This window comes from Megascapheus bottae, chromosome 4, assembly GCF_031878675.1.
Source record: "Megascapheus bottae isolate mThoBot1 chromosome 4, mThoBot2.hap1, whole genome shotgun sequence".
Classification (NCBI taxonomy): Eukaryota; Metazoa; Chordata; class Mammalia; order Rodentia; family Geomyidae; genus Megascapheus; species Megascapheus bottae.
The window spans coordinates 5,330,683-5,351,304 of NC_143512.1; the positions used below are offsets into that span (position 1 = coordinate 5,330,683).

The 20,622-nt window shown below is 42.4% G+C and overlaps 1 protein-coding gene across 2 annotated transcripts in view; it reads left to right on the top strand.

Annotated features, from left to right (window-relative positions):
- Nucleotides 1-13,168, top strand: part of Sh3tc2 (SH3 domain and tetratricopeptide repeats 2) — a 58,889-nt gene extending 45,721 nt beyond the window's left edge. For both annotated transcript variants that reach the window (XM_090331260.1, XM_090331261.1), the window contains exons 13-17: nt 5,757-5,907; nt 7,418-7,540; nt 9,322-9,472; nt 11,354-11,550; nt 12,977-13,168. In XM_090331260.1, coding sequence (XP_090187386.1) covers nt 5,757-5,907; nt 7,418-7,540; nt 9,322-9,472; nt 11,354-11,550; nt 12,977-13,168 — 814 coding nt within the window. The remainder of the gene's footprint in view (nt 1-5,756; nt 5,908-7,417; nt 7,541-9,321; nt 9,473-11,353; nt 11,551-12,976) is intronic.
- Nucleotides 13,169-20,622: the final 7,454 nt, after the last annotated feature.

Genomic DNA, 20,622 nt, shown 5'->3' on the forward strand with positions numbered 1-20,622 from the left:
ACTTGTGGTCGGGATTGGGAAAGAAAAACGGAGAGAGGGAGGGAAGGAATTACATGGTTCCAAAAGAAATGTACTCAATACCTGCAATACCTGACTAACCCCTCTGTATATCACACACACACACACACACACACACACACACACACACACACACACACATATATCACAACCTTGGCCCTTATGCTTGGCAAGAATTTAGACAAAACTTAAACATAAGATAACAGAAAATTTTACTGGAAGAGAAATATGCCAGAGAAAGAGCATGTGGCATTGAAAAGCCATGACAGTTCAGATGACAATTCAGTTTGTCTCTGCCATTTTGGGCTATTTTCAACTGTCTTCCTTGGGTCCAGAGCTTGCCTAAGGTTTAGTGCAAACTGGATGGCTTTCTGATTAGTGAGTTTCTTTTGAATTGCCTGTTAAGGTTGAGTGAGACACCAAAGGTTTACTGTCCCCTTCAATTTCCTTATTCTTTTGTCTTTATTACTTCCTCATTCTTTTGTACTGTCTTAATGTGCCATTTGATTGTCTGCTGGGTTCATTTTATCAGCTTATCTTGCCATCTGTAAGCTGCCCTGGCTTCAGTCCCCTAATTGTCTACTTCTGGCTACTCTTCTACTGAGCTCATATCAAAACCTCATTGAGTTGTGTTTGTGGGAATGGCTTAATTTTTTTCCTTCATTTTAAAACAATTATTGTCTATCATCTGATTGGTAAAGGCAGTCTAGACTGATTTCCCTACTTGATTTCACTGGTACTAGCTCACATCCCTGACTTTTCTTTCACATTCCCTTGGTTTTAATCCCTCCTATTTGAAAGTTTTTCTCTGGAATTTAGAGATAGATGGGAGCTGATGAGGGAGGAAAAGTAAATTCTGAAAACTTGGGCACAGTCCTAGGGTTTTTGCCTGGGAAACTTTGTTGTCCTTTTGTTCAGTAACTGAAGATTCATGTCCTTACTACATCCTGATCACAACTACAGAATCTAATTTGATGAAGCTTTTGATCTCTCAACAGAGCACTTCTTTGTCCAAATGACACACACAGACCTGGTTTGGACCTTGTTCTAGTTCAACTGGTGGTGGCCCCATGAGAACTTTATGGCCTTATTGGATTGATTCAACAAATGTTTACTAAATATTTACTATGGTTAAATACTGTGTTAGAAATCAGATTAAAGGAGTTCTAGGCCTGGAGCTCACGAAGCTTCACAGAATAAATAATACAGGAAAGAAGCATTGTATATATAGTCGCTGAATGTCACCTAACATGCAGAAAGTGCCACAAAGAATATATATGTATGTATATATATAATATTTATCTTATTTTATTTTTGTGCTGGTACTAGAGCTGTACTCAGGGGTCATTTAGCTTTTTCGCTCAAGCCTGGTACTCTACCACTTGAGCCACAGCTCCACTTTCAATGTTTTTGGCAGTTAATTGGCAATAAGAGTCTCAATGACTTTTTCTGCCTGAGCTGTCTTCAAACTACATTCTTCCAATCCCAGTCTCCATTGTAGCTAGGATTATAGATGTGATCTACCAGCATCCAGTGAATAATATTAATTTTAGAAAGAGGAAATGCCTTGCATGCAATAGGTCCTAGTGGAATAATAATTCTTTGCATGCGAATATACTAATAGCCTAGAATCTCCTACTCCTGGAACTTATTCTTATCCTTATACTTCTTATTTCTGTGAAGTGGAAAAACATGCTTCAACATTTGTTTTTTCAATACAGCTAATCACTCACACTTCTGTAATCCTAAGCAAAAACAGTTGATTTTGCTGTGTCCTCACTTGATCCCGGGTTGTGATGTTTCAGCTGCTACCTATTGTGTGTGTGTGTGTGTGTGTGTGTGTGTGTGTGTGTGTGTGTGTGTGTGTTGGTCCTGGTGCTTGAATTCAGGGCCTGGGTGCTCCCCCTGAGGATTTCTTTTTTCTTCAAGACTAGCGCTCTACCATTTGAGCCACAACTCCACTTTCAGCTTTTTTGGTAGTCAATTGGTAGTAAGAGTCTCATGGTTTGTTCTGCCTGGGCTAAATGTGAATGGTGATCTTCAGATCTTAGCCTCACGAGTAGCCAGGATTAAAGGCATGAGTCACTAGAATTTTGTAGATGAGAAAACTCTTTAAGGCTTTAAATTTCTTATATGCTTTCCAACTCTGAGGGAGGGATGATTAAAGTGGTAAAAGAAAGTAAAAGTCAGCTAGCTGTGGTGGGCACATGCCTGTAATCCTAGCATTATTCAGGAGACTGAGATTAGCCTGAATTATATTTTAAGAACTTATTTCCAAAAAGCAAAAAGCAAAAGTCTTCTCATAGCTGATACGTCAGCTACCTGCATGTAGAGTCTGTCTTTTAGGTTAGATGCTGGTTTAAACAGGTATTATTACCTATTCTAGATCTCCTTCCTTTACTTTTATTTCACTATTGAGAAATAGATACACAGTTCTGATCTCTTGAGGCTGTTAGGATGATGAGATGAGCTAAGGCACATGAATAAAGCTCCTAGCATGTGCTATAAGCTCAATCAATTCTTAGTAATACATCTGTCATCATTAGTATATTACTGCAAGGGTGCAAAATAATACTGCAGAAATGAGCAAGGGAAGTTGATTTAGTTAAAAATAAATCTCCAGATGTCTGAGTTAAGAACCATAGTGGCCTAGAGTTTGTAAGGGAATTGAATGAGAAAAATGTAGGGTGCAAGTCCCTACCCCATCACTCTGGCAGAGCGGAAGTTCTTATTAGAACAGAGCAGAAACAATCAGTAGAGGCTTGCCTTGCCCAGAGATCAGTCAGATTCATCCAGGCAGGGTGAGGACCTGCAAAGCACTAGAAGTTTAAGAGGTTGTCTAGGAACACAGGAGTCACTTAGCCACAGGCTCACTGGGTGATGAGCAAGCAGAAGGAAGAAAGAAGTTGTGAACCCTAGAGACTAAAGTGGCAGTCAGAAAAAATGAGAGAAGGGGCAGAATCAAGATTGATAGGCAAGGAAATCAGGAGTGACAAGTGAGTGATGACACACATTATACTTGTTTTCATCTGTGGGTGATGGTGGGAGGAATTGGGATGCCCGGCCATTCTAGGCCATGCCCTGTGGTTTAGCTCGTGGGGACACAACACGCAATGGAGGCCTAGTGTCAGTGGTAAGAAAGACTCAACAAAGCTGTGGACCACTTTCCAATTTTAAACTTTTTTTGGGGATTTTTAGTGGGGATCATGGATCAGATGTACATCTCGGCAAGAAACTTTTGTCTATAGAAGTTCTCCATTTCTGTAGTGTCTTGATGTTGGGGTGTATGAAACTGGATTTCTGTATGTCTTGCCTCTCTCCCCACCCCAAGTGGTGTTTTTTTAGAGAGAAATGTATATCTTCTCTCTTGTATAGTCTGCAAGCAAAGGCTTTCACTGAGTTGATTTATCTGTATGAATATAAGTCTTGCTCCCTGAGGGTCTGGAGGAAACAACTTCAGTTCAAAAACAACCCAGGACAGCAAATAGTGATAAAACACAGCTGGAAATTGGATCAGGATGAGGTTGTCATCATCATCCATTGCAGTGAGGATGGAAAGAGCTGTGGAGGCCAGGCCTGCTGCCTAACCTCTTAACCCTGCTATTGTCCTGGAGTAAGGGGTAGGGGATGGACAGGACTTCCCACAGTGAAGAGGCTGATGGTAATTGTAGTTCAACCGGGGAGGTTGGTCTTCACCAAACTCGTATAAGGAGATTGGACTCATAGCACAATGTCAGTAGTAAATCTGACACTAATGCCTGAGAGAAGCTGATGTTCAATCTGGATGCCGGTAATCTTAATGCCAAGGGCAAGGCAGTGGGAAAATCTTGAGCTCTTCTTTTGTAGTTCTCGTATGTGCCAAATGCCTGTACCTCTTCACAAGGCTTACAGCTGCCTCGCTGCCAAAAAGGATCAGGGCTCATCAGTTAAGGCCATTCTTGCTTCTGTTGCAGTAGAAAAGGGACCCAGTGGCCCCTTTGTGATGAGACAGTGTCTTAGTCCATTTTCCATTGCTGTAACTTGAGGCCAGGTAATGAATAAAAATGTTTATTTAGCTCATGCTTTTGGAAGTGCAAGATCATGGTGCTATTACTACCTGGCTGTGATAAGGCCTTGGCTGACAGCATGGCAATGTTGATAGTGTGTGGGAAGACAGGAAGGCCATCTATAGGGCAGGGAGAGGGCAGTGTTGCTGTCTTCCAGGAACTCCCTCTTGTGGGAATGGACCATGGGTCCATGACAGCCACGTGATCCCTATTAAGGGCTAGGGCCTAATTAATGACTCAGTGACCTAGGATATCTTAAATGCCCTTTGCTTTCCCCCGTTACCACTGTGTCAGTCACTTTTCATCATGGTGACAAAATACCTGAGAAAACCAACTTAAAGGAGGTTTAAGGTTCATGGTAGATTGTAAGTGTCTGAGGTGTTGTAAAGCATCTTGGGAGGTACTAGTGCAGGTGAGCTGTTCGTCATGTTTTGAGAAGTGTGGAAGGTGTGGATTGCACCATGGCTGGGAATCAGAAGGCAGTTCTGGTATTGAATCTCTCCCTAGTGTGCTAAGCGACCTTCTGCAAATCATTTTCCATTGGTGGGTTGGTTTCCTGTATAAATAAAAAGGTTGAACTGGATCAGCCAGACTCAACGCATGATGCATAATGGAGTCACAGGGTACTTCAACTCAGGCGCTCATGACATTTCAACAGACGGGTAAATTCTTTGAAGCTCCAGGTGACTCCATGTTGCTAGGATTGAAAACTATCAGAAATGGAGAACACTTTTTCTTCCAAGGGCCCTGTGGATATGTAGGCTGTTCAAGATCAGTAATAAGCAAACATGTCTCTCCTGCAAACAATTTCAAGGTCCTGGTAGGAGCTGAGGGCCAAATGTGTTCTCCACTGCTGTAAGATGATTTATTATTCCTTCCTAGCCTCAAATTATTAGGGTGTATAACCTCATGTTAGGCATGAAATTTCTAAGTGATACTTGTAAATCAATTAAAGAAGACCACATAATTGTTTTCCAAATAAACAAAGGGAATAAATAAAGCACAAATCACTTTTACCTTGTTTTGATTTTTCTCCTTAATAAATTATCAAAATCTTCATGATAAATGCTACCACTCTGCTCACTTATTCCTCTATTCACTGAATAAATATGCATTTGGAGTCTATGGTTAGTTGCTTGAGAAAATATTATAGTCTCATCGGTGAATCAATTTCTCATCATATGCTCATATCTGGAGGCCTTGCTCTAAACATTCTCATTTTATTGTATCATTCAATTCTCACAAGAGTCTTTTAAAACAGATACAATGGTATTCTCCAGTTTGTGGATGGGGAAACCGAGGCACAGCGAATTTAAAAAAAAATCTGTTCTTTTTTGCCAGTCCTGGGCTTGGGCTGAGGATATGAGCACTGTCCTTGGGCTTTCTCAAGGCTAGAGCTCTACCATTTGAGCCACAGCAGCAATTCTGGCTTTTTTTTCTATGTATGTGGTACCGAGGAATCGAACCTGGGGCTTTGTACATGCTGGGCAAGCACTCTACCACTAGGCCAAACTCCTTAAAATCTATTGTTAATGTCACACAGCCTATGTAGCTGGGATTCAAATCAGGCCCTGGCCTCTTTGTGGTCTGGGACAAGGCTGTTCCCTCCCAGAGGCTCAGTTTCCTTCTGAGCCCAATCACCTTTGAGACCCTTTGATCCCTCATACCTCACAGGTGCCCATCTGCTCTCAGGTCCCTCAGGCGGTCCCTCACCTGTATCAAGGAGAGCCTGCGCATATTCATCGACCTTGGGGAGAGAGACAAGGCAGCAGAGGCCTGGCTGGGGGCCGGACGCCTCCATTACCTCATTCAGGAAGATGAGCTGGTAGAGCTCTACCTGCAGGTGGGTGGAGAATTTGCCAGTGTGGGTATTAAAGGAAGCATCTGTAGCCTCAAAAATGACTGGCCAGAACCAGAGAGGAGTAATATCCATGCCAATAGGTTGAAGGTACTGAGATGGACATTTGGCATTCATATGAACTTGGAGAGTCTGTATTCTTTTGGAATTTTACTCACCACGTGGAACGTGCAGGAGTAGATTAGCTCCCTGACTTTCAATTTCCATCATTTATAATTTAAGTTTCTGGTTTTGCTACATCCATGAACATTATTTATTATTTTCATTTAGTATTTTTTCCCCTTATACTTGGCTTTACATGATAGTGTTTGAAATCATTGGCTTTAAGTATTATTTGTCTTGTTTTCTTTTTCTTTTTTTATTTGCCAGTCCTGGGCTTGAGCTCAGGGCCTGAACACTGTCCTTGGGCTTTCTCAAGGCCAGAGCTCTACCACTTGATCCACAGCATCACTTTTGGCCTTTTCTATGTAGTGGTATGAAGGAATTGAACCTGGGTCTTCATGCATGCCAGGCAAGCACTCTTCCACTAGCCAAACTCCTGGCCCCTGTCTTGTTTTTCTTTCTAAGACAAATATTTGATTATTAAGGTGTTGCTTGTCACCAGTGGATCATGCCTATGATTCTAGCTACTCACAAGGCTGAGATCCAAAGGGTGAAGATTCCAGTCCAGGCAAGCCAAAAATTGTAAGAGACTTCATATCCAAATAAACCAGCAAATGTTTAGTCAGAAGTTATGGCCCAAGTGGTAGAGCAGTAGTTGAGCAAGTACAAAGCTCTGAGTTCAAACACTGGCACTGGTAAACCAACCAAACAAACAAACACATAAACGAGGCATAACGTATTTAGCTGCATACTGCTAAAACTCACTTTTAGCACCACCAAAAGAATTCTCTGTCTCAAAATAATGGCATTCGCAGGGAAGTGCATGGAACTAGAGCAAACCATGTTGAGCAAGATAAACCAAGACCAAAGGAACAAAAGGCACATGGTCTCCTTATATGTGAATATTAGATCCAAACAATATAAGCATGATGATTCAATACTCAGGTACTCTAGATCATTGACATGAACTTGGAGATGTAAATATATCTACATAGACATGTAAGTCTATGATGGGATATATTTTCTACAGACATACTGATAGACCGATATATATATCTATGACATATAAAGACTCAGCTTAATTTTAATTATGCTCTTTAATTTCTATGCCAGTGATTGCATATAGATATTCCCTCTTTGAACACTTGTTTGTTAAACATGACATTTGAAATATGATGCAAAAAAATCAGTGTGAATAAAATCTTAAAAAAAAAGAATTCTCTATCTCATGATGGGAAACTGTCTGATAAAGAATCACTGCATCTTCTTAGCTCTATGTGTATGAGGCCATTTCAGATTCAGGGGGCTTTAGCAGTGGGTCAGATCAGATGATCGGGATCTATTCCTGCCATTCTTCACTTTGCCTTCATGAGCGGCTCTCTGTCTCATCCAGGCAGCCATCCAAACAGCCTTGACGTCAGAGGAGCTCTCCTTGGCTCTCAAACTCCATGAAGAAGCTGGTGACCTGTTTTTCAACGGGACCCGTCACAGGCATCGTGCTGTGGAATACTACCGGGTAAGCCACATCCAGGCAGTGTGCAGAACTGCTCTTGGGCACTGACGGGCAGATCCACACTGGATTTTGACCCAGGTCCTTCTTTCCCTTCCTCACGGGTTTTCCTTTTACTTCCCTTACCTGCTTTCCCTATTTGCAATCTTAAGTACTTTTAGGCCTGGGAAATAATCTTTCCCAGGTAGCAAGCCTTAGTCATTCTGTCTTTTGAGTGTACAGTACTTTATAGTGTGTAGCATGCCTCCACATTTGCCTGGATTCCCCATTTTCTTCTGGTGCCATGGTGCTAGAAAGGGCTTTGGTGGTTCTGGGGATGGAATCCAAGTCCTTTTTTTGCTTGGCAGATGGGCAAGTCACCCATTGAGGTATGCAAGAGGCACACGAGGGAACACTAAAAACATTTTGTTATGATTGCATCCAGCATTACTAAAAACATACTTGTAAAAATTTAAGATGCATACTAGCAGCTCATTAAACCCATGATTTCACAGATTTATTGCAGAGGTTGAGGCAAGAAAATAAGAATTGATTTTAAAAATGCTCTTGAGATCAATGAGCAGGAATGATAATTGTTCATCACAGACTGAAGCTCAGGAAATTTCCTGTAGTATTTGATCCTAAAATTTCACTTACTCAGACATTAGCTCATTTGTTCAGTTTAGCCATCAGACAAGATCAAGTATCAAATATGTGAGGAAAAGTGGGTAGAATAGAAAACGTACCACTGACTACCAAACACTTATTTTATCCCTCACTTTCTCTGTCATTTCTGCTCTCCCTCCCCTGCCAAAATTGGGTCTTAAACGCAGGGCTTTGTGTTTTCATTTGAAATTTTTGCTTACAGCTGGCACTCTACCACTCAAACCAGCCTTCCAGTCCTGCATTTTTTCAGGTTCCTTGGAGATGGAGTCTATGGACTTATGGAATCTCAAGCACTTCTCTGTCCAAACTGGATGCCAACCATGATCTTCTGATGCCTTCTGAGTAGCTGGGATTACAAGCATGAGCTACTGGCACCCAGCAAAGTATTTACTTTCATAGACATCAGAAAATGATGCTCAGAGTTTAAGTGACTGCCCCCAAATCCCATCACAATGAAATGAATGGAAAAGGCCATTTATTGCACACTGAACACAATTGTTGATGTTTGCAGTGCTTATAGACACTGTACATGCTCGTACATGCACTTAGCCACTGAGCATGCTGAGAGTCATTTTAGACACTTTGCACACTCATAGTGTTACTAACTTGTGAGCATGCTCACATGTGCACTTCTTAACTCTGCTGTGGGTGCTCAGGAAGCACTAGAGATAAGAAGTGAGGGCCGGGAGTTTGGCCTAGTGGTAGAGTGCTTGCCTAGCTTGCACGGAGACCCGGGTTCGATTCCTTGGTACTACATACATAGTAAAAAGCAAGAACTGGTGCTGTGGCTCAAGTGGTAGAACTCTACCCTTGAGAAAACCTAAGGATGGTGCTCATGCCCTCAGCCCAAGCCCCCGACTGGCAAAAAGAAGAAAAAAAAAAGAGATGAATTACTTCTTAGGCGACCTTAGATAGGGCCTGCGCTCTTTTCTGCTCTCAGTTGTTTCAATTTGAGGAAGTCTGATGATTCTTAACCTTTGAAATCTGGGAAAAGAACCAAGAACATGGTCCAGAAGAGCCAACTGAAAAAAGGCATGTGTGAATATCCAGTGGCCATCCCCAAAGGAAAGCAGTCAGGAAAGGGCGGGCCTCTGAGGTAGGTGCTGTTCTGTGGACTAAGACTCCCGTGCTTCTGTTCTCAGGTAGGGGCTGTTCCTTTAGCAAGGAGGATGAAGGCACTAAGGACTGAGCTCCGAATCTTCAACAAGCTAACAGAGCTTCAGATCAGCCTTCAGGGCTATGAGAATGCTTTGGAATTTGCCACACTGGCTGCCAGGCTGAGTGTAGTCACAGGTAAGTGGTCCTTAAATGTCCAGTGCATTGGGTAGGAGTGAATGCTACTCAAAGGTGGCTAGAAAAGTAAGAGACCAGCTCGTGTTTCAGGCTTCAGCATTTTAATCCCAGGTCTAATCGTTAGAGAGACCATCATTGAGCACGTTGGTTAGTTTTTACCTCCATTTTTGTCATTGGTAAAGCAGGGCTAAAGCTCGTGCTCACCCTGGAGTCCCTAGCACATACTTGGACAGAGTTGCCTCTGCTGTTCTATTTTTCGTCTCATAGTTACTATTATTTCCTGAGTAAGAGGTCAATGGTATTTTATCCTCAGGGTAGGCAGTGCTCCCCTTATATAAGAGTTTTGATCTGAGCTTAGTTGTTTGATTATTAATCAAACGCATATTTTCCCATGAAATTTAAATGTAAATGCAGGTCAAGTTCCCACTTCTCTAACTCATTACATATTTGAAATAGCTTGCCCTTAAAGGGAAAGAAAACTAGTGGGAAACAATTTGTGTTATTCAACAGAACAAAGGTACAGTAAAAAAGAAAAACAAACTCGTCTTGAGTGTTGGTGCTTGAAGGTAAGCAGGTGTGATTAGAAAGACTTGATTTGATACAGGGGAAATGAAATCTGTGATGGTTCTAGAAGGGACTTCTGGGCATTTTCAAGGGCATCTGATGTGGATGATGTTGGACTTTAATGTGTCTAATTGCACTTGAGAGCTTGCACTTGTTTTTTCCTACCTTTAAATTCACCGCAGAAAATCTCATTTGAGCTGATCTGTTAAACACAGGCAAGGTCTCAGGGCTGGCTCACCGTTGTAAGTGACTGCTCTGTATCCTGTTGAGCCAAAAGGGGCAGATTTACCTCCCATACCTGTGCTTCTCTGTGATGTGTTTGTTTTTGTTTTTAGAATTTTCTTTTCTTTGGTTTTTTTTTGTAACTTTGGCTTTTGGCCCTTTGATGTTTATGAGTGATGTTTTTAGATGATATCCAAAACCTACCTTAACAGATACCTCAAAGATAGGATAGAAGACTTTGTTTCCTGGGAAAGGCCACTTTTGGTTATATGGGTTAGTTATTAAAATAAGAAACACATTTAAATTGAAAACACCAAGTCATAGACCCATTAGGAATAAAAGATGGAAAGCATGCTGTAAAAACAAATGGATTGCTACAGTGTAAGGGAGATGACAGCTGGTTCTCTCACAGAGAATGCATTCGTTATACACTTATTCACCACAAGGATTCCTAAGCTGTGCAACAAAGCTAGTTTTTATCACCATGTCCCACCACAGAATTTAAGACATTATTGTGTCATCTGCAATACAGAGGGCATTTTCGTCAGATAATCATCTAAGACCAGTAGGCATAGTATTAGTTTATCTCAGAGATCCCAATGTTCCCTTTGGTAGAAAAGGTGAAGTTTTACATTTTGGGGGGTAGTGTTACTTTAGTAATGTCTATGTCTTCTGAAATAATAAGCCTCAAGAGGGCAGGTATCTCTTCTGTGTTGTTTACTATGTTCCTTATACAGTCCCTAACGTCTGTAATTCCTACAGAAAGTTTTATGGAGTGTGCTGGGCGAGGTGGCTCACTCCTGTAATCTTAGCTACTTAGGAGGCTGAGATCTGAGGATCGCAGTTCAAAACCAGCCTGGGCACTAAAGAATGTGAGACTCTTATCTCCCATTAATCACTAGAAAATGGGAAGTGGGGCTGTGGCTCAAGGGGTAGGGCAGTAGACTTGAGCTGAAGAGCACAGGGACAGTGCCCAGGCCCAGAGTTCAAGCGCCCTGACCCACACACCGAAAAAATGTTTTACAGAGTGAATGTGTAAATAAATGATGCAAAGCGCTGGCTATCGGACATCCTTCTCAGTTTTTCCATTCCTAGGAGATCAGAAGCAGAAGCTGGTGGCCTTCCACCGACTGGCTACTGTGTACTACTCTCTGAACATGTATGAGATGGCTGAAGACTGCTACCTGAAGACTCTGTCCCTCTGCCCACCATGCATGCAGAGTCCCAAGGAAGCGCTGTACTATGCCAAAGTATATTATCGCCTAGGCCAACTCACCTTCTACCAGCTGAAGGTGAGAGGCAAACTTCCCAGGCTATGTGAAAGCTACTGTTCAATAAGACTTGTGCAAGGATAGTAAAGAGCCTTTGGGGTGGAGCTAAGATGACCAAAGAGCTAAGATGGAAAGTCTGCCTGGATAGAGTAGGGAGTGACTACATGGAAGACACAATGGCTTTTTCCAATAAGTCCCATGGGTGACATCAGAGATATTCCTAGTTCTGCTGTAATTACTATGATCACTGCACCTACAAAATATTCTTGGCACATTACCAAGTGCCTATGAATCCCTTTAGGATCTATGTAAATATATGAACTACTCCCACAAAAAGACTTATAGGCTCCCAAAGCAAAATAAGGACAAATAATATTTAATAGTATGTTCACAAAATTTTCTAGGTCAACTTCAACTCATAACTATCTAAACCTTTATGCCATATGAAATGTTAGAGCTAATGAAGTGTGGACTTTGATTGGAAATATACTCAAGTCCTAATAAGGCCTCACCATTGATATTCCAGCCTGCTGTGCTGGAATTGAATCTAGAACTTCTTGGCCTTCTGAAAATCTATTCCAGTTATGACCTGAGAACTGTATCCACAAGTTTGACTTCTTTGTGAGGGATCCCTAGTCCCTAGTACAATCTTGAATTTATTAGTACCATCAACTCCCAAATCTGGCCTCTGTTTAGCCCCCTGAGAACACTCAGGGCAGAGGCCTCTTTTTTCTTGCTGTCCAGACTTCTGGCATGAATTAATAGATTGACTTATAAGGGTAAAATGAAAACCAGACCTCTCTTCTTGAGCCTCACCTAAAAAGGCATGTTTCTCTTCCCTGACTGGGGAGGTGGGGGACTTCTTAAGCCATCTTTCTGTACCACTGAAACTCCTTGAAAGTGACTCGGGTATAAATTATGTATGGTCTGATTGCATCCACTAAGACCACTAGGGATCTTGAAGAGAAGCATTCAACTCAATCAACGTTAAACAGAACAAGTGATTTATTGGCTCAGGTATCTGGAAAGCCAAGGGACGGTTGGTTTCAGGTAGTTCTGGTTCCTGGTACTCTAACAAAACCAAGAATTCCCCAGATCCCTCTGTATTTCTACTCCATAGTGTTTCTTGGCTTCCTTCCTTTCTAGCTACTCAAAGGCTGCAGCCCACATGTCAAAGGATAAGGAGCCATTTGTTGGGTCATAGCTGGCAGGTCAGGTTGGGTCGTGGACACATCCCTGAAGTATTTGTTTCCAAATACTAGACTGGGTAAGATGCCATCTCTGTGACTGTGATTAGCAATTGTACTGGCGCCATAGTGAAGTGGAGGAGCAGCTCCCCAAAGGGCCCAGGACTTGGGGACAGGACACTGGGTAGAGAAAAGCCTTGCAACCTCTTCCGGAAGTGTTGCTAATCTTTGTCTCTTCTTCCCCCTCCACCTGGGGTTAGGATGCCCACGATGCTACGGAGTACTTCCTGTTGGCCCTGGCAGCGGCCGTCCTGCTGGGTGATGAGGAGCTGCAGGATACCATTAGGAGCAGGCTGGACAATGTCTTCCGGAGCCCCCTGTGGCACAGCAGTCCCTCAGGGTGCTCATCAGAGAGGGCACGGTGGCTGAGTAGTGGAGGCCTGACCTTCTGACCAATTGCTATGGTCAGCCACTGCCTCCAGTCCCTGGGTTCTTATGTGCTAACCCAGAAGACCAAAGTCAGCAGCTGGCCCAGTTCAAGAGTGAAGCCCAGCATGACAGGGGCTGTCGGGGATGTGGCAAGGAGCTGGTGGTGGAGTTTTGGTGAGAAGTCTGCGCTCCACCTTGGCCCTGAGAGACTTTGCCCGTGATTGTGGCTCTTCTATATCAGTAGTCTCTGAGATACACTTTTCACCTGATTCTGAAGGGAATGAGAAACTGTCCCTCCTCCCCCTAGAGAGAAAACCAGACACTGCCTCAGTGAGCAGGCAAGCAGGTTGTGCTCTCACCAATCTTCTCAGGGAAAGAACCCCCACCCCTCTGCCAGTGGAGTAAAACTCATAGTTTCTTCCTTCGAAACCAAAGGGGATGCTACTCTTCGCACAGAGACTGGCAGGAAGCAATTCAGATTGCTCTGGGCACTACAGATACAGCCTCAGAGTGGCCAGGCAGAATACACAGGCCCTGAGGTGTGATTGGCACCCCATCTCTATCCTACCTCAAGACCTTGCTCCCACATCACCTCCAAAACTCTAGGGAAATCTTCCCAGGGCTAAGGCTTGAAAATTGAGTATTGAGAAAGTTTTGAAATAAATTACATGTAAATAGTGTACATCATTAAATATTCCCTCACACACATCTTGTCTCCTTTTTCATGGGGATAGATGAAATGGTGGGTTAAATACTGAGACGTTTTACTGACTTCGGGGTAGCCCCTTTGCAAAGAATCTCCATTAGTTATCACTGCACAATGTGGTGTGGCTTGAGTCAGCATTTGTTCTGTAGGGTTTCTGTAGGGCAAGGAGCCAGCGGTGACTTCAGAGACCTTGGCTCAGGACAGGTCACAGGCCACTGTAAAGTCAGCTGGACAGCACTCACCTTGAGTTCAACTGAAGAAGGATCCACGTCTCACAACTCAGGGGAGTTGTCAGGAGTCAGTAGGTTTGAAGCTGCCCCATAGTTGCTTGCCATGTGGGACTGACTCTTCATGGTGGGGAGGGATTCACAACATAGCATGCCTCATCCATGAGCAAGCGAGAAAGGTAGGTGGCAAGGAGAAAGAAGGTCTCCATCTTTTCAAAACCTAATTGTCTTAAGTGACATTTCCTTCAGGTTGCCTGTTCTGTGTATTATAAATGAGTCCCAGGACCTGCCCACAAAAGAGACGAATGGCTATCAAGAATATGAATCCAAGGAGATGACAGATGATCACCTCTTGTTGCATCGGAGCTGTTTGTTAATGGAATTAGAAATTCTCTAAAGCTTGAACTCCAAGCATGTCTCATTGACTAGCAACTTCAGTTTCACCTGAGAGGTGGTCTGAAATGCAAATTTGGGGGTCCTATCTCAGACCTTGAAGCTGAATCTCTGGAGTTCAGAGTCCTAGTTCTCTTAAGAGCTGTCCAGGTGATCTGAGTGCGTAGGAAAGTTCAGGGAGGTCCGCTTTAGCAGACATGCTCAGGTAACGGGTATAGGAATCACCTGGGACATTTGCTGAACATGAACTGCTTCTAGTTCTGGTGTGGTAGGTTAAGGATTTGTCCTTGGGACATGCCTATTTGGTGAACAATTATAAGGATCCTGGAGTAGCTGCTGTAGTCTGGCTCTGAGCTATGTGTGCCTGTCTGATGATTGGTGGTCACCTGTGTCTACCCGATCCCTATCAGCTTAGATTTGACTGGCAGGGACTGCTCTCCATGTTTAGCCTTTGGGGATGTTATTTGTCTGGCAGAGTGGAGGGAGGTACTGAGTCACCGTCACATTTTCTAGTCACCAAACTCAGTTATGTGCATTTTTTCTCTTAGATATTTGGTTGATTGTCTTATGTTCTCTACTCTGGAGCTTCCCCCCCCCCAGGAAAGGAAATGGAATGATTTAATCCACTACTATGCAAAATAGATGCAGTTTTGCTCCCCCAACAAGCTATAAAATCTCCAAAGTGGGAGGAATGTTGTGGTTGAGGCTAGCCAGTTTAATCTCCCATGCACAGTCCTTTCAACAACATTCCTAGGCAATGGTCAGGGCACATGCGTTCCAGAACAGTTACACAGTGAGTATTTGAAGAAGGTTCACTTGGCCCTAGAACCCATACCACAAACCATTCCCTGATTGACTTGGGTTACGGATATTTCTGTTTTCCTACCAACTGCATGTTGGACAGATGGATGATGCTATTTCTATGAAAATACAGTTCCCAGAAGGGTACTAGGGTTTTGATGAGGAATACACAAGGATGTTATTGTAATTAATGTAATTTCACATTACAGTTCGAGTTTCTATTAACATTGCTCTTACCCCCTGCAGCCATGTTTTAACTTTGGATCACAAGAAGCTTTAGAAACACTTGAAATAGTATGTCTTCTCACATGAACTTTTAGTTGGCCACATCTCAGTCGCTATAAGTTTATAGTGTTGTGTATGTACATATACCTACACTTACATGTGAAGGGCATTGCATGTATATTTTATTGGAAGTTTGGGTTACAATTTTTGAACTGTGCATTTCGATCAGATGTACATGTTTAGAATTCTTCCAAAGGGTAGGTGTGTGTGTGTGTGTGTGTGTGTGTGTGTGTGTGTGTGTGTGCCTGCACTAGGGCTAGAATTCAGGGCCTTGTACTCTGGGTTGGCTTTCTTACTCAAGATTGTTTCTCTACCATTTGAACCACACCTCTACTTTCAGCTTTTTGCTGGCTAATTGGAGAAGACAATCTTACAGATTTGTCTGCCTGGGCTGGCTTTGAACCATGATTTTCAAGTCTTAGCCTCCTAAGCCACTAGCACTAGCAAGAAGATCTTTTTTTTTTCTTTTTTTTTTTGCTAGTCCTGGGGTTTGAACTCAGGGCCTGAAAACTGTCCTTGAGCTTTTTCCTCAAGGTTAGCACTCTGCCACTTGAGCCACAGCACCATCTCTGGCTTTTTCTATGTATGTGGTACCGAGGAATTGAACCCGGTTCTCTGTGCATGTTAGGCAAGCACTCTACCTCTAGGCCAAACTCCCGGTCCGAAGATCTTTTTTTTTTTTTTTAAGTGAGTAAAACATCTTACTGTGTAGTTGCAATTACTGTATTCTGCATTTATATTGCTTACTAACATAGTAATTAGTTTGAAAATCTCACTTTAAAACTGTAAAATGGTCTACTGTGCATTGTTCATTCCTACAGTCTTAGCTACTTATAAGGCTGAGATCTGAGAATCATCTGCCAGACTGTGCAGAAAAGAATCTGATCTCCAACCATCCAGCACAAAAACACAACAAAACAAAACAAAAGAAAGAAAAGTATATTGGACTGGTTTTGTGGCTTAGATAGTAGAGCGATACCCATGAGTGAAAAAGCTAATTGAAGCTAAACATCCTGAGTTCAAGTCCCAAACCCACATTTAAATAAATAGATAAGTAAATAAACTAACAAGCTTCGCTTCTATCAAGAGTTTTCTTCCGTGAGTCAGGCCTGGGGTAGCTCAATATAAGGGAGCTTTGCCTAGTCTACATAACTGTGGGTTCCATAGCCAGCAACACAGATACATTACCCTCACCCCACAGACACACATGCATGTGACGATAGGCACCAGAAAGGCTTCCTGGAGGAAGCCCTGTAAGCTGAATCTGTAATAGAAGAATTTACTTAATTCCAATTGCAAGCATGTATCTACAGACAGAGCATCTATCAGACATAGGTCTGGGAAGGGATTTGGGGTCAGCAATTTGAGCAGAGCTAGCAAAGTGAAGGAGGGAAGGGGAGAGGAGTGAGGGAGACAGATTGTAAAGGCTCTGGACTTCTCCTTAGGGGTGAGATTGAGCCATACAAAGGCCCTAAGCAAGTGAGAGAGACATGGAGGATTATGCACGTTAGAAAGAAGTAGCATGAGATCAGCAGACAGGATGATGTACAAAGGCCCAGGTCTTTCTATTTAAAAAAAGTTAATACAGTGGTTTTTCTTTTCTTTTTTTTTCTATTTGCTGGTCCTGGGGTATGAAATCAGGGACTGGGTACTGTCTTCGAGTCGCTTTGTGGTCAAGGCTAGTGCTGTACCCCTTGAGCCAGAGTGCCACTTCCAGGTTTTTTTTTTTTCTGAGTAGTTTAGTGGGGATAAAGAGTCTCAAAGACTTTTCTGCCCAGGTTGGCTTTGAACTTCTGTCTTCAGATCTCAACCTCCAGAAGAGCTAGGATTAAAGGTGTAAGCCATTGGTACCCAGCTTATTGTATTATATTCTTAATAATGCCTTCTATGACTCCCCTCATCAGTTTATTTTGATGTGAAATGGTGAACTTTTTCTCATATTACATTTGGTCAGCCATGATGCAGCCCATTTTTCTTTTCTTCCAGTAAGCATTAGGCCAAGAAATGCAGCCTACCTTCCAGCTGTGGCTGGAGACTGGTTCAGACCTTCGAGTCTGCTCCTTCACAGAGCAGGCAGAGTTTTTACATCTTAAATCTGAATCATTCTGCTTAGAATTTGAATGGATCAGTGTGCTTGGTTGATTTAGACTATACATCTTACCAAATTTCGGCTCATAGTGAAGTAGAAGTGAATGAATTCCTACAGCTTTCCTTGGGTTACATAGTGTATTCACACACAGACACAATGCATTTCAGCATACCACTGTCATTCTTTTCCCTTCTCTTCAAGCACCCCTGTTGTCCCAAGTTATGTATATGTCTCAGTCTATCCATCTATCTATCTATCTATCTATCTATCTATCTATCTATCTATCCATCCATCCATCTATTCATCCATCCATCCATCCATCCATCCATTCATCTATTCATCCATCCATCCATCCATCCATCCATCCATCCATCCATCCATCTATTTATCTGATCTAGTTTCCATATGTGAGGGAGGACATGACTTTCTCTACATTCTTCCCAGAAGAGCAAGGACAGATAGTAGCTCAGGCAGGTGGAAATTTACTCAAGCTGGATAGGTGAGAGGCAGGATTAGGAATCAGAGATGTGGCTGAGACTGGCTGAAGGCCAGTTTACTTTCTCAGGTGACACTGGGAGGCAGGTGGGAGGAGAAGCTGTTCACTGTGCTTTCAAAATGAGTTTTGAAAGTAGGAGCTCCACTTTTCATTTCCAGGGCTGCCTCTGGCTCAGTGTCTAGGCCATTAGTGCAGAGCAAGGGACAGGTCTTTTCAAGTGAGCTTTCTGAAAAGTAGAGAATGCAGGAGAGCATTAGAGTAGGTAGAGAATGGATGCTGTCCCTTGGTAATAAGAAAATAAGCTAATATGCTCATGTACTTCAGTGAGATATCAAGAGTCCAGCAGGGGGCAGTAACGTCTTTCATAAATACTGTATATGAATGTGAATGCGCTGGACCACCCTAGAGCAGCAGCTTTTAAATCATTTATTTATTTATTTATTTATTTTTTCCCATTGTGACTCACAGTTATGAAGGGAATTTTAAATTTCATTCTGGAACACCTATGTATGAACATACCATTTATTGTTTACGACTTGAAATGCATTCTATTCATATTCAGCCTTTTTATTCTAATGAAAAAGTGCATACACACACACTCACGCACATGCGTGTGCGCGCGCACGGGATTACTCTCTGCATGGATGTCCTATTAGCTGGCGAGAGTGCTGTAGAAAACAAATCGAGAACAGGAGGCTCTGGCATTTGTTCTTTCTTCTGTATCATTCAAAGGATGCCTTTTGAGACCACAGAATGTAGACATCTTAAAAATAAAAACAGCAATTGACATCAGATATGTGTTCTATCTTAGATCTTATACAAATCCCTTGTAGGGATTCTCTCATGTAAGTAAACATCATTTTGAGGAAGTTACTATTATTTTTGAGTTCTGTTGAGATTTAGATAATGGAAATAGATTGCTTGCCTTAGTTAAGGGGTCAAAAAGAAATTGGAGCCCATGACACAGATGCATGCATGAAAAGATTCTATTATATTGACAGCACAGGGGACATATCTCTGGGAGAGATGCTTCCACTAAAATGGTCATAAATAAATGCTGAAAATCTCGTTCAGAAGCTTATAATAAAGGATTGACCCTGATGGGTCAAAAGATTGATGAGCTCAGAACATGATTATGAAGATGTAATGTTTTTCAGTTTCATTTTGCTCAACTTTAAGTTAGTTGTTCAAAGGCACTACACCATTGGAGGGGAGATCTAATTTTCAGGAAGTCTTAGAAAAATAGTGGAGGGATAGTGTACCACAGAGGCTTAGCTTAACCTAGGAAAAAAAAGATGAACCATTTTTCCTGAAAGGAAATGGAAGAACACTGTGATGGCATAGAGAACAGCAATTAAAATTAGTTTATTTTTCTTTTTGGTTGGTCATGGGGCTTTAACTCTGCCTAGGCATTGTCCCTGAGCTCTTTAGCTCAAGGCTAGCGCTCTATCTTTTGAGCCACAGGGCCACTTCCGGTTTTTTGGTAGTTCATCGGAGATAAGAGTCTCATGGACTTTTCATGTCTGGGCTGGCTTTGAACCTCGATTCTCAGATAGCCTCCTGAGTAGCTAGGATTACAGGTCAGAGCCCTGGATGCCAAGCTAAAATTAGTTTTAAACAACTCCCAGATCTCAGAGCTAATGGTAGATCATAGACAACAGAGCAGGGCAGGGAACCAGAGAGTCCTGTGGTTTTCTTCCATCATGGTTCTCATAATTTGAATGGCAGCAGCAGAGAGATGATAGACATGAGAGAAAGTTTTTGAGTGCTTGTGTTTCAGTACTAGGGTTTGTCCTTATGCTCTTCTGGCTACTCATGACCAGTGCTTTACCATTTGAGCCATGCCTCTGGCTTTTTGCTAGCTAGTAGGCGATAAGAATCTTTTGGATTTTGTCTACCTGGTTTCCAACACGATCCTCAGATTTCAGCTAGGATTATAGGTGAGCCACTGGTGCCTGGTGAATAGCTTATTTTTAGTGTCATGTCCAGTAGTTAAGTCTGGGACTTAAATTCAGGGCTGGGATTTGTCCCTTAGCGTTTTTACTCAGGCTACTATTTGAGCCTCAGCTCCACTTCCGGCAGCTTTTGGAGAAAAGAGCCTAGAATGGCTGCAAACCAGGATACTCAGAGTAAGCCTCCTGAGTAGCTAGCATTATAGGTGTGAACCAGGGGCGCCCGATCACCCAAGCATGTTCTTTGAAACAAATAGCCCAAGAGAAGTCCCAATTCACACATCAAGATGTTTTAGTTCTTGTGCATCCATAATGAAAGGAGCTGCTTTCCAATCACAGAGGGTATTTAGAATACTTATTTAATTCACTTACCCTCCCATTTCATTTTCATTGAAAATTGCAAATATTTACCACCATCTGTGAAAAGGAGTTTTCAAATAAGCATTTTCTTCTGCCTGTTATTTTAAGCTTTCATATCTAGAGTACCACATGATGAATACAATCTTTAACTATTTTGCATTTTTTTGG